Below are 11,638 nucleotides of genomic sequence, written 5' to 3'. Positions count from 1 at the left end.
TGGTTTCTTGAACATGACAATGAGTTCACTTTACTCAATTGGCCTCCACAGTCACCAGATCTCAATCCAATAGAGCACCTTTGGGATGTGGTGGAATGGGAGATTCCCATCATGGATGTGCAGCCGACAAATCTGCAGCAACTGCATGATGCTATCATGTCAATATGGACCAAAATCTTTGAGGAATGTTTCCAACACCTTGTTGAATCTATGCCACAAAGTATTAAGGCAGTTCTGAAGGCAAAAGGGGGTCCAACCCGGGACTAGCAAGGTGTACCTAATAAAGTGGCCATATACACAGTGTTGGCCAGTAGCGTCGTTACAAGTAGTGAAGCTACTAGTCTAACTACATTTCTCAGTAGTGTGGTGGTTGTTACAGACATGCCAGGCTCTGCCACCTCCCAATCACAACGATCACATTCACCTGAGTTCTAATCACACTCACCTGTCCCGCATCACGTCCCTCATTACCGCCTAGCATAAAGCCACACACCACCCAGCACTAGATGTCCGATCTCGTTCATGAGAAGAGGACTTCCAGAGCGCTCACAAGCCTTTGCACTATTGCTGTGATACTACTTACCTGTCATTGTGAATATTACCTGTTCCCAGGATCCTGTTCCAAGTCTGCTCCAAGATCTCCGTGTTCCTGTCTCAACGGCTGCGGTGTGGGTGTGTGGCCAACGTTCCCTCCTGGATTCCCCGTGAGAACCTGCAAGTAACAGATCAAGAGAACCGCTGTCAATTCCTGGATATCAACCCCGGGTTCATCACCACTGCTTACCTCTCAGCCATTCAGTCATTCAATAAACTCACCTGAACCTGCTAACCGTTTTGTGTCCTCCGTTCTGTAACAGAAGATCGGACCATAACAGACTTCTCCACCATGAGTTCTTCAGACCCCTTCCAGGAATTGGTGGAGTTATTAAAACAAACCCTCACCTCCGCCGCATCATCTGCTCCAGCGATCGCTTCCGGCATCAGCGCTCCGTCGACGGTTGCCACCCCCATGGCCGAACCAGCGCCCTACTCAGGCTCGGCGGAGGAGTGCAATGGGTTCCTTTTGCAATGTTCCCTTTCGTTTGAACTTCAGCCTCACCTGTACCCTACCGAGAAGTCCAAGATCGCCTTCATTATCACCCATCTCCGAGGTCAGGCGCTTCGTTGGGCGGAGACCATCTGGGCACAAGGCGGTAACGTCACTCAGTCATCCCAGGCGTTCATACAACATTTCCGGGAGGTCTTTGGGAAGCCCGTCTATGACTCCTCGATCAGCGATCAGCTCTATAGCTTACGCCAGAGCTCATTACCCATCAAGGAGTATGCCCTGCAGTTCAGAACTCTCGCGGCAGCCAGTGGATGGAACGAGTGTGCTCTCCTCGCCGCCTATCGACAAGGTTTAGAACCCCATCTTCGCCTGCAATTGGCTGCTTTCGATGACTCTCTCGGCTTGGAGAGTCTCATCCAACATTCCATCCGCTGTGCCTCTCGAATGACCGCTTGTCTGGCTGAATTATCCTCCGACTCTTGCCGCCGCAGCTCGTTTCCCTTTCGCCTGGCCGAACAGCGCCCTCTGGAGGTAACCCACGAACCCATGCAGGTCGATACTTACCGCCTCTCTGCCCAAGAACGTTCCCGCCGATTCGCCCAGGGCCTTTGTTTGTACTGCGGAGATAGGGGACATCTTCGCTCCACCTGTCCCACAAGACCACCTCGTCTGGGGGTGAGTGCGATCTCTTCAGACATTTTAAACGCCAAACCCCTGACTATAAAGGTTCTCCTCACCGGCCCTAAATGCTCTCTTCCAGCCACTGCCTTACTCGACACTGGGTCCGCAGGAAACTTCATCTCGGGCAACCTCTGCCGCCAGCTCCACATCGCCACCACCGCCACACCGCAGAGTTACCAGATCCAATCGGTCACTGGAACACCCGTAAGCCGCAGGTATGTCAACCGAAGGTCCGTGCCCATACGACTGCAAGTGGGAGCCTTGCATACGGAACACATCCGCCTATTAGTCCTAGAGGGCTCCACCGTAGACATCATTCTAGGCAGGCCATGGTTCCTCCAGCATGAACCCACCATCTCCTGGCAAAGTGGGGAGGTACTCAAATGGGGAACTCCCTGCTTTGATCAATGCTTCCCGGAAGTCCCCAGACCAACCTCTGCACTACCAGGCCGATTAGCAGTGAATTCCACATCTATTGAAAGTCCCCCTGAAAGGCAATCGGTAGACATACCTGCCTGTTACCGCAGTTTCCGCGATGTCTTTTGCCCCAAGAAAGCCTCACAATTACCTCCTCACCGTCCCTGGGATTGCGCCATAGACCTCCATCCGGGTGAGTCAGTGCCCCGCGGCCGCATCTATCCCCTTTCAATTCCTGAGCAGAAGGCCATGGAGGAGTACATTGAAGAGGCTCTCAAGCAAGGCTATATTCGCCCTTCCACGTCCCCTGCCTCATCGAGCTTCTTCTTCGTAGCCAAGAAGGACGGCGGGCTACGGCCCTGCATTGACTATCGAGCCCTTAACCAAATTACCGTTAAGTTCCGGTACCCACTTCCCCTCGTTCCTGCGGCTTTAGAACATCTCCGAGGTGCCACTGTCTTTACCAAGCTGGACCTCCGCAGCGCCTACAACCTGATCCGAATACGTGAGGGGGACGAATGGAAGACCGCGTTTGTGACACCCACTGGCCACTATGAGTACCTCGTCATGCCATATGGACTAGCTAACGCCCCCTCCGTATTCCAGGACTTTATGCACGAGGTGCTCCGGGAGTTTCTCCACAAGTTTGTATTGGTGTATATCGACGACATCCTTATCTACTCCCGGAGTATGGCCGAACATCGTCGCCACGTTGCGGAGGTCCTCCAACGCCTGAGGGAGTATAATCTGTTCCTCAAGGCAGAAAAATGCTCCTTTCATCTTCCCTCAGTGCAGTTTCTGGGCTACAACATCAGCAACAGTGGTATCCAGATGGACGAGGGGAAGGTGAGGGCGATTTGGGATTGGCCCACTCCTGATACCATCAAGGGACTCCAACGTTTCCTGGGGTTTGCAAACTTCTACCGCCGGTTCATTCAGAACTACAGCACCATCTCCAGCCCTCTCACCAACCTGCTCCAAGGAAAGCCTAAAGCCCTTATCTGGACCCCAGCAGCCACCCAAGCCTTCCGAGAATTAAAGGATGCATTCACCAAGGCCCCAGTCCTGATTCACCCAGACCCCAGGGAACCGTTCGTTGTAGAAGTCGATGCCTCCACGTCAGGAGTGGGCGCCGTCCTATCCCAACGGCAGGGGACACCATCTAGACTCCACCCATGTGCCTTCTTCTCCCGTAAGCTCAGCCCGGCGGAGCGCAACTATGACATCGGCAACAGGGAGCTTCTGGCCATCAAGCTAGCCCTAGAGGAGTGGAGACATTGGTTGGAGGGTGCCCAACATCCATTCACCGTCTATACCGACCACAAAAACCTTCAATATCTCAGGGAAGCAAAACGACTAAACCCCCGTCAGGCCCGGTGGGCACTCTTCTTCACGCGGTTCAACTTCTCCATCTCATACCGCCCTGGATCCAAGAACGTAAAGGCTGACGCCCTTTCACGCCAATTTGACACCCAGGAGGATAGCCTTGAAAACCCTGAACCCGTGCTCCCTAAGCAGATGTTCGTTTGCCCCATCCAATGGGATACCGACTCAGCTCCCTCCACCAATGTTCCCACGAATCCGCCGCCGGGCTGTCCCCCAGAGTTACAATACATCCCCAGGTCCCAACGCACCCAGCTAATTCACTCTGCTCACACATCTCTGGGCACTGGCCACGCAGGGGCCAACAACACCCTCTCGCTGCTTCGAGACCGCTTCTGGTGGCCCAACATGGCCAGGGATATTCGGAGGTTCGTTCAAGGTTGTGCAGATTGTGCCATGGCTAAGAACCCTCGCCGACTGCCAGCAGGCAAGCTCCTCCCTTTACCCGTTCCGAATCGCCCCTGGTCACACCTAGGAGTAGACTTCGTCACGGATCTGCCTCTATCCGACGGCAACACCTGTATTCTAGTCGTTGTCGACAGATTCTCCAAGGCCTGCCGGCTACTCCCGCTCAGAAATCTGCCCACCGCCTTAACTACAGCAGAATTATTGTTCAACCACGTCTTCCGTTACTTTGGGATCCCGGAAGACATTGTCTCAGATCGTGGACCCCAGTTTATTTCTCGAGTGTGGAGATCCTTTTTCAAACTCCTAGGTGTGGCCGTCAGTCTCTCATCGGGCTACCATCCCCAAACTAACGGGCAAACGGAACGGAAGATCCAGGAGGTGGCCCGTTTCCTCCGAACCTTCTGCCATGGCCACCAGAACTCCTGGAACCAGTTCATTGGCTGGGCCGAGTATGCCCAGAACTCCCTTCGCCAGCCTACCACTGGTTTAACCCCATTTCAGTGCATACTCGGTTATCAGCCACCAATGTTCCCCTGGTCAGGTGACCCCTCGGATGTGCCTTCTGTGGATTTCTGGTTCCGGGAGAGCGAGAGGGTCTGGGACGCCGCTCACCACCACCTTCAGCGGGCAGTGCGTAGGCGCAGAATGACCGCGGACCTTCGTAGATCAGAAGCCCCCGTTTACCATCCGGGTCAGAAGGTCTGGCTATCTACGAGGGACATCAGGATGCGCCTACCCTGCAAGAAACTAAGTCCCAGATTTGTTGGTCCCTTCCCCATTGTCAAACAACTTAACCCTGTCACCTATGAACTTCAGCTCCCTCCCCGGTACAAGATCCACCCTACCTTTCACGTCTCATTATTGAAGCCTTATCACCCCTCTGTTCCTCTCTCCACAGAGCCTGGCCCTCCGGCAGAGCCCCCTCTCCCATTGATCCTAGAGGAAGGAACCATCTACCAGATCAAGGAGATATTGGACTCCCGACGCCGAGGCGGTCATCTAGAATACCTCATCGACTGGGAGGGATACGGCCCAGAGGAGAGATCGTGGGTAACCCGAGATGATGTACTGGACCCGATCCTCCTTGAGGAGTTCCACTTCAACCATCCTGATCGCCCCGCACCCAGAGGTAGAGGCAGACCGCCACGGCGTCGGGGTCCTCGGCCCTCGGGAGCGGGCCGTGGAGAGGGGGGTAATGTTACAGACATGCCAGGCTCTGCCACCTCCCAATCACAACGATCACATTCACCTGAGTTCTAATCACACTCACCTGTCCCGCATCACGTCCCTCATTACCGCCTAGCATAAAGCCACACACCACCCAGCACTAGATGTCCGATCTCGTTCATGAGAAGAGGACTTCCAGAGCGCTCACAAGCCTTTGCACTATTGCTGTGATACTACTTACCTGTCATTGTGAATATTACCTGTTCCCAGGATCCTGTTCCAAGTCTGCTCCAAGATCTCCGTGTTCCTGTCTCAACGGCTGCGGTGTGGGTGTGTGGCCAACGTTCACTCCTGGATTCCCCGTGAGAACCTGCAAGTAACAGATCAAGAGAACCGCTGTCAATTCCTGGATATCAACCCCGGGTTCATCACCACTGCTTACCTCTCAGCCATTCAGTCATTCAATAAACTCACCTGAACCTGCTAACCGTTTTGTGTCCTCCGTTCTGTAACAGTGGTAGCGTCACTGCTTTCTGAATCAAATAGCTTTTCAGTAGCTAAGCTCTTTTTTTGATCAAGTAGCACGGTATCAACAAAAGCTAACGTTACATTATCCATTCCAAAGCATTCTGAAGCTTAAGCTCAAATCGGAAATATAACTGCTAATGATCGCTGATCCTGGATCAGTAAGTGATGCCACCGCCACTAAAGCTTGTAACGCCATTGGCTCCTCAAACTGTCAGTCAAACCTCATTATTCCTTCCGCCTCTCTTGTCAATGAAGTGTGGCGCACAGTTTAGAGCATCTCTGCTAATGTTTTTTTGTATTTGAGGAGCGGAGAAGAGTGTCTTAGTCTAGCATTTGTTGTCGAGTCACAGCCAAATAGCTTGTGCGAAGCGCTGAATCTTTTATAATATGATACTTTGCCCAAATAACAGAAAAAACTGAGCGCTCACATAGCGACAGAAAACTGTATGACCTGCAAGTTCATGAAAATGTAAGTGCGATGCCTGTACTGCTTCTGGTGTGGCGGTAATGACAATATATATAATACATGTCAATATAACAGTGCACTCTGTTAGTATTACCTGATGTAAACTATGGCAACAGTTTGGATGACAGTTACTGTACTGAAATGCAGAAGGCTGCACGTCTTATGTATGTCATATATCCATTTCAAAAGTACAAATTTACACATTACTGTATGTGGGATATTGATTGAAAGAGACTGGATATGATTCACAGTTACACTTTTACTAGTGATCTGACCAAAAAACAAAACAAAAATAAAAAATAAAACATTACAAAGCCATTGTGATATAGAAAAGAAAAAGAAATATGGGCACAAAGGCGAAAATACAAAATTAGAAAGGCAAACACAGGCAGAGCCTTGCTTTTGCATGCAGCACTGTATGAGAAATTTCAGAGAACTGATTTATCATTGGTTGATCTATATTCTCTTCATTAGTGAAAGTCAAGATTCACCTCCACAATCCATAGCAAATTTACAAAAATACTAGAAATGTGTAGAAAATATGCTTGACAGTTTATAACAACTAGATCAACCATTTTGCATTTAATGACTTATACGATGTGCTAATGACTAGATGTTTTGAGGGGTAAGTCTATAGCACAGAGGACTATATAATAAATTTTGAGCAACATGACATTAGCAACTGATAATGTAGGAAAAAGCAGACAAATATACATAATTGTGAATGTACTAAAGCAATTGCAACTTGTTCAAAAGAATGAGAAACTGCTTTTATCATGTGCACAAGTGACTAGATGATGTGGAGGTTGAACAAGTAGTTTAGAGAATTTCATTTCTGAAAACTGTAACTCAAAACTGTAATACTGCATTAGTAAATGTTGAAATTAACATTAATAAATTCTGCAGAAGTATTGTTCATTCTTAGTTCATGTTAACTACACTAGTTAACTAATGAACCTAATTGTGAAGTGTTACCATTTATATAAATGTATCTGTACACAATAAAGCCACAATACCTACTACCAATAGGAGGTTTTTGGCCGACAGCAAACATTTATTTTGCCTATGTCACAATATGAGGTAAATCCGGCCCTGTACATGATTATGATTATTACTGATTATGTTGCCAAATTGGTTTGGAACAGTTGTTGAATTAAACAATTAAACTGAACTTATATGCCTGTCTACCTGCTTGACTGACAGTTTTATTGATCACTGAGATAGCATTTACTTGGTATGATGTTGGTTCAATATAAAAAAAAAAAAAATCTTTTTAAATAGCTTAGATGTAGTAAACCACTTTTGCCATGTTGCTGTAGCTTAGCTTGCTACATTTCCCAGGGCTGTAGCTTTAGTGTAGTGAAGCTTCATTTAATGAGGAGTAACTGTTACCTTAGCTCACTACATTTTCCCAACACATATATATATATATATATATATATATATAAACTGTAGTTCTATGAGATATTTCCCTGGATAGATGAATACCTGGGGTGTTGAGGGACCTAGTTACGGCCCATTGATTAAGCATGCAGTTCCTGGCAGTGATGAAGAGGGCAAGTCCCAACAAGGAAGTTTGTTAATGAGCAACCTTATTTTGTTCATGAGTAACAAATGGGTTGTTAGTGGTCAGCTCAGCCTATAAGTATGTAATGATAACACTGAGTCATTGTAGAAGGAGGATGTTTCTGAAGAGCAAGAGATTCACCGTAGACTGTTGAAGTGTCTGGAGGATGGCAAAGTGTAATACCGACTGCATCGAACGGCCTCTGTCTCTGGCCTTTCAAAAGTTTGGTTATGTTGTTGGTAGACATCCATGTATGTTTCTTTTATTAGCTTTATTTGTAGCTGCTGCTCTTGGAGCCGGTTTCATCTTTCTTCAGGAGAGGAAGGCAAATGATATTGAAGACCAGTTCACACCCGTCAGTGGACCTGCCAAGCTGGAGAGAGCATTTGTGGTGGAAAATTTCCCACAGTCTGAAGAGTTTTCTCAGTTACGGCTTTCGTCCGATGGCACGTATGCCTCTTTGATCATCACAAGCTTGCATAGAGAAAATATATTAACTGTACCAACTTTTAATTACATTATTGAGTTAGACAGACAAGTGAAAAATATAACGACAGGAAACACTTTTGAAAACCTCTGTGCCAAAACAAAGGGAATCTGTACGTCAAATCCAATTTTAGACATTATTAATTACAATGCTACTGCAATATTTTCTTCAAACATAACATATCCGAACAATAATGGCACGTTTTTGGGAACAAGTATTGGCGGGGTACAGCTAAAGCCAGATAGCTCAGAGATATCGAGTGCAAAAGCGGTCAGGCTTTTTTATTTCCTAGATGAGGAGAAGACAACGAAAAACTCTGAGTGGCTCGACGGCTTTCTAAAACTCCTCTCAAACTATACACAACAGAAAACGGTAAGACAAAGAAATGTTATGAATTATATCTTCATGTATACAGATACCAGATGTGTAACCAAAACATCTGGTATCTGTATACTCACCAAAAGTCACATGGACAACAATTCCAATGTTTTGATAAAATGAACCAAACTGATATACATTTGCTTGATTTTCCTGCAGGTTATTCATGTCCTGTCCTGTCATAATTAGCTATTTCTTCACTGTGCTTGAACTCAATGGAACACATTCATGTATGCAGTAACTATACTGAAGTGTTTTGTGTTGAATTTCTACAGGTCCATGTGTCTTTCTTTACATCAGTATCAAGACAGAATGAGTTGGAGACCAATTCAGACTCTATCATCCCCCTCTTCTCTGTTACATATTTCCTGGCCATTACCATTTCAATTCTGTCTTGTTTAAGGTATTGTAAAGAATTAAAAATCACATTAGCATATTTCTATCACTAGCTGTCATTCATCCCTTGTCTCCTTCCACAGGTTAGACTGTGTCAGGACGAAGGTGTGGGTGGCCGCGTTTGGCGTCGTGTCTGCCGGTTTGGCCGTGTTGGCCAGCTTTGGACTGCTGCTGTTCTGCGGTGTGCCGTTTGCCATGACCGTGGCCACAGCCCCGTTTCTGATCCTTGGTAAATTTCATTCTTGAATTAAAAGTGTTGACTTGTGTTTTGAACATTTTTAAAATTTGACAATGGCAGATACAGGCATTCTGCTTATTTCTTGGCTTCATGAGTACATGCAGTTTGCACTGAATGCTGGTTTTGATGTAGACAATGAAACACAATTCAAAAGCCATTTAACTGCATTTCTAAATCAGTCTGGTTTATTAAAGACGTCAATTTCAATAACAATTAAATCCATAATTTCATCACCTAGTTGAGGTCTCACAGCTGACGTTCCCAGTCTCTGCTTTCCTCCAGGTGTTGGTGTTGACGACATGTTCATTATGATCTCCTGCTGGCAGAAGACTGAAGTTGATAAAGACGTTGAGGTTCGCTTAGCAGAAACGTATAAGGAGGCTGGCGTGTCCATCACGATCACCATGCTGACAGATGTGCTGGCGTTCTACATCGGCCTCCTGACGCCGTTCCGCTCAGTTCAGTCTTTCTGCATGTATACCAGCACAGCTCTTCTTTTCTGCTACGTCTTCAACATCACCTTCTTCGGCGCGTGTCTCGCGTTCAACGGGAGACGAGAGAAAGACAACAGACACTGGCTGACCTGCATGAGAGTCCCAGAAGCCAGTGGTGCTGCTAAAGGTTGTTGTGTTGGTGGAGCGTATGATAAAAACACATGTAAGGAATATGAAATGCCAATGGATTCATTCTTTAAAAACTATTACGGCCCTTTTCTGACAAGAGTGTGGGTTAAGGTGTTTGTGTGTCTGATCTATTCCGGGTATTTGGCAGTCAGTATCTACGGATGCTTCAAAATACAGGAAGGTCTAGATCTGAAACATTTAGCAGTAGATGGCTCATATGTTGCTGATTACTATGATAAAGAAGATGAATTTTTTTCTGATTATGGTCCTAATGTCATGTTAGTTATAAAGGATGAGCATTTCCAGTACTGGAACCTAACTGCTCGTAAAAGTCTTGACTTGTGTTTGGAAAAGTTTCAAAATCTGATAATGGCAGATTCTGACATTCCACCTGTTTCTTGGCTTCATGAATACGTGAATACTAGTTGTGCAAACAATGAAACACAATTCAAAAGCCATTTAACCACATTTCTTAATCAGTCTGTTTTTAATCGAGATGTCAATTTCACTAGCAATCAAATTCATGCATCACGCATGTTCGTTCAGACGGTGAACATCCGCACAGCGATCGACGAGAAGAACATGCTCAATGCGTTTAGAGAAACCGCAGTCGAATGTGGGAAGTTGCAGACACCTGTTGATCTGATTGTGTACCACCCTGCATTCATCTATTTTGACCAATATGCCGTCATCATCACTAATACGATCCAAAATATAGTAGTTGCTACATGTGCAATGTTAGTCATTTCACTCCTGCTGATCCCAAACCCGCTCTGCTCTCTCTGGGTGACGTTTGCCATCGCATCTGTCATTGTGGGAGTGGCCGGTTTTATGGCATTATGGGATGTTAGTTTAGACTCTGTGTCTATGATTAATCTTGTGGTCTGTATAGGGTTCTCTGTGGACTTCTCTGCTCACATATCCTATGCTTTTGTGTCAAGTGAAAAATCCTCAGTCAATGAGAAAGCCACGGATGCCATCACTAAACTGGGCTATCCGATCGTTCAGGGAGCCATGTCCACTATCGCAGGTGTGGTGGTTCTTGCGGCTGCTGAAAGCTACATCTTCAGGACCTTCTTCAAGATCATGTTCTTAGTTATTCTGTTTGGGGCCATCCATGGCATCGTATTCATACCCGTGTTCCTGACCTTCCTCAGCACTTGTAGTAACAGTCGTGAAAAAAACAAACAAACTCTTCCAGAGCGCAATGACACAAGCCAACGGCAAATCAAAGCATTCGTGATTCAGAATCAATGGTCTGCGGATCCTGACTGTCCATAGGCATCATTAACTTTTTTCTTTTTGTATGGGCTTAGCTCTGTATGACACTTTAGTTTGACCACGCAAGTAAATAGATTCATAAATCATTCTGTTGTTCTTATGTATACACTGCATCTTACATGTTTTTGTGTATTTATTTTTTAATTAAGTTTATCTTTTTGGTTTTCCTTTTAATCCTTGCCATCAATATGATTTTCAATTGATTTCTATTTAATATGCGCATCTATTCATTTAAACATGTTGATGCAAACGCAACGTTGCATTTGTTTCCAGTTACATTGATTAAACCACATTAATGACCATTGAGAATTTTATGTTTGTCATTTTATCCCACCCGTCACAATAGTGAATGTAAAGAAGGTTTTCATTTATAAAGCTCTAAAAATCTTTCTGACAGGTGTTTTAGTGCATTTCCTGCAAATGTGAAAAAAGGGTCTCAATTAAATATGTGCAATGTCATTTGGTTAGTGCAAATTGTCAGATGACCAGAGCAGTTTACTTAGTTAACATAAAGATATAACAAAGACTTTTGGTACACATTATCTTTAAGGTGTCTAGCATTAATATATG

The 11,638-nt window shown here is 45.9% G+C and overlaps 1 protein-coding gene across 1 annotated transcript; it reads left to right on the top strand.

The window, feature by feature from the left end:
• The first annotated feature begins 7,811 nt into the window (after positions 1 to 7,811).
• On the top strand, positions 7,812 to 11,244 carry LOC306861310 (patched domain-containing protein 3-like). Its single transcript, XM_079403508.1, has 4 exons — positions 7,812 to 8,524; positions 8,806 to 8,933; positions 9,010 to 9,155; positions 9,447 to 11,244. The coding sequence occupies exons 1-4, from the start codon at positions 7,832 to 7,834 to the stop codon at positions 11,066 to 11,068; spliced, it is 2,589 nt and encodes an 862-aa protein (XP_079259634.1). The 5' UTR covers positions 7,812 to 7,831; the 3' UTR covers positions 11,069 to 11,244.
• Positions 11,245 to 11,638: the final 394 nt, after the last annotated feature.

The sequence above is a fragment of the Barbus barbus genome (assembly GCF_936440315.1).
Source record: "Barbus barbus genome assembly, chromosome: 42".
Taxonomy (NCBI): domain Eukaryota; kingdom Metazoa; phylum Chordata; class Actinopteri; order Cypriniformes; family Cyprinidae; genus Barbus; species Barbus barbus.
The sequence above is the reverse complement of the archived record's forward strand: the minus strand, read 5'-3'. Positions and strand labels throughout refer to the sequence as shown.

Excerpts from the sequence above, each read along its gene's own strand:
- LOC306861310 (XM_079403508.1), top strand. The coding sequence starts at position 7,832 with ATGGCAAAGTGTAATACCGACTGCATCGAACGGCCTCTGTCTCTGGCC. Across the intron at positions 8,525-8,805 it reads ACTATACACAACAGAAAACG|GTCCATGTGTCTTTCTTTAC; the intron begins GTAAGACAAAGA and ends GAATTTCTACAG. Across the intron at positions 8,934-9,009 it reads TCAATTCTGTCTTGTTTAAG|GTTAGACTGTGTCAGGACGA; the intron begins GTATTGTAAAGA and ends CTCCTTCCACAG.